Genomic DNA, 326 nt, shown 5'->3' on the forward strand with positions numbered 1-326 from the left:
GAGCGCCCTGGCCTACCACTACGGGCTGGACCGCGGCGTGGAGAACGAGATCGTCGTCCTGGCCACCGGCCTGGACCAGTACCTGCAGGAGATCTTCCACCACCTGGACTGCGCCGGGGCGGGCAGGATCCCCGGCGAGGACTTCCGGACGCTCTGCCAGGTGCTGGGGCTGGAGGAGGCGGCGGAGGCGGCGGCCGACCCCGAGGAGTGCGCGGGGCTGTGGGAGGGCCTCTCCGCCGAGCTCACCTTCCGCCAGTTCCACGCCCGCCTCTGCGGCTACTTCAGCACCAAGGCGGGCAGCGCCCCGCGCCGCGCCGTGCCGCGCC

At 74.2% G+C, this 326-nt stretch overlaps 1 protein-coding gene across 1 annotated transcript; it reads left to right on the plus strand.

Moving 5' to 3' along the window:
* Window positions 1-4: 4 nt before the first annotated feature.
* On the plus strand, window positions 5-316 carry EFCC1 (EF-hand and coiled-coil domain containing 1; the record flags this gene model as incomplete). Its single annotated transcript, XM_019474630.1, has 1 exon — window positions 5-316. A coding segment is annotated over one exon (312 nt), but the record flags the coding sequence as incomplete, so codon positions are not given.
* Window positions 317-326: the final 10 nt, after the last annotated feature.

This window comes from Aptenodytes forsteri, unplaced genomic scaffold (genome assembly GCF_000699145.1).
Source record: "Aptenodytes forsteri isolate BGI_AS27 unplaced genomic scaffold, ASM69914v1 C12864094, whole genome shotgun sequence".
Taxonomy (NCBI): domain Eukaryota; kingdom Metazoa; phylum Chordata; class Aves; order Sphenisciformes; family Spheniscidae; genus Aptenodytes; species Aptenodytes forsteri.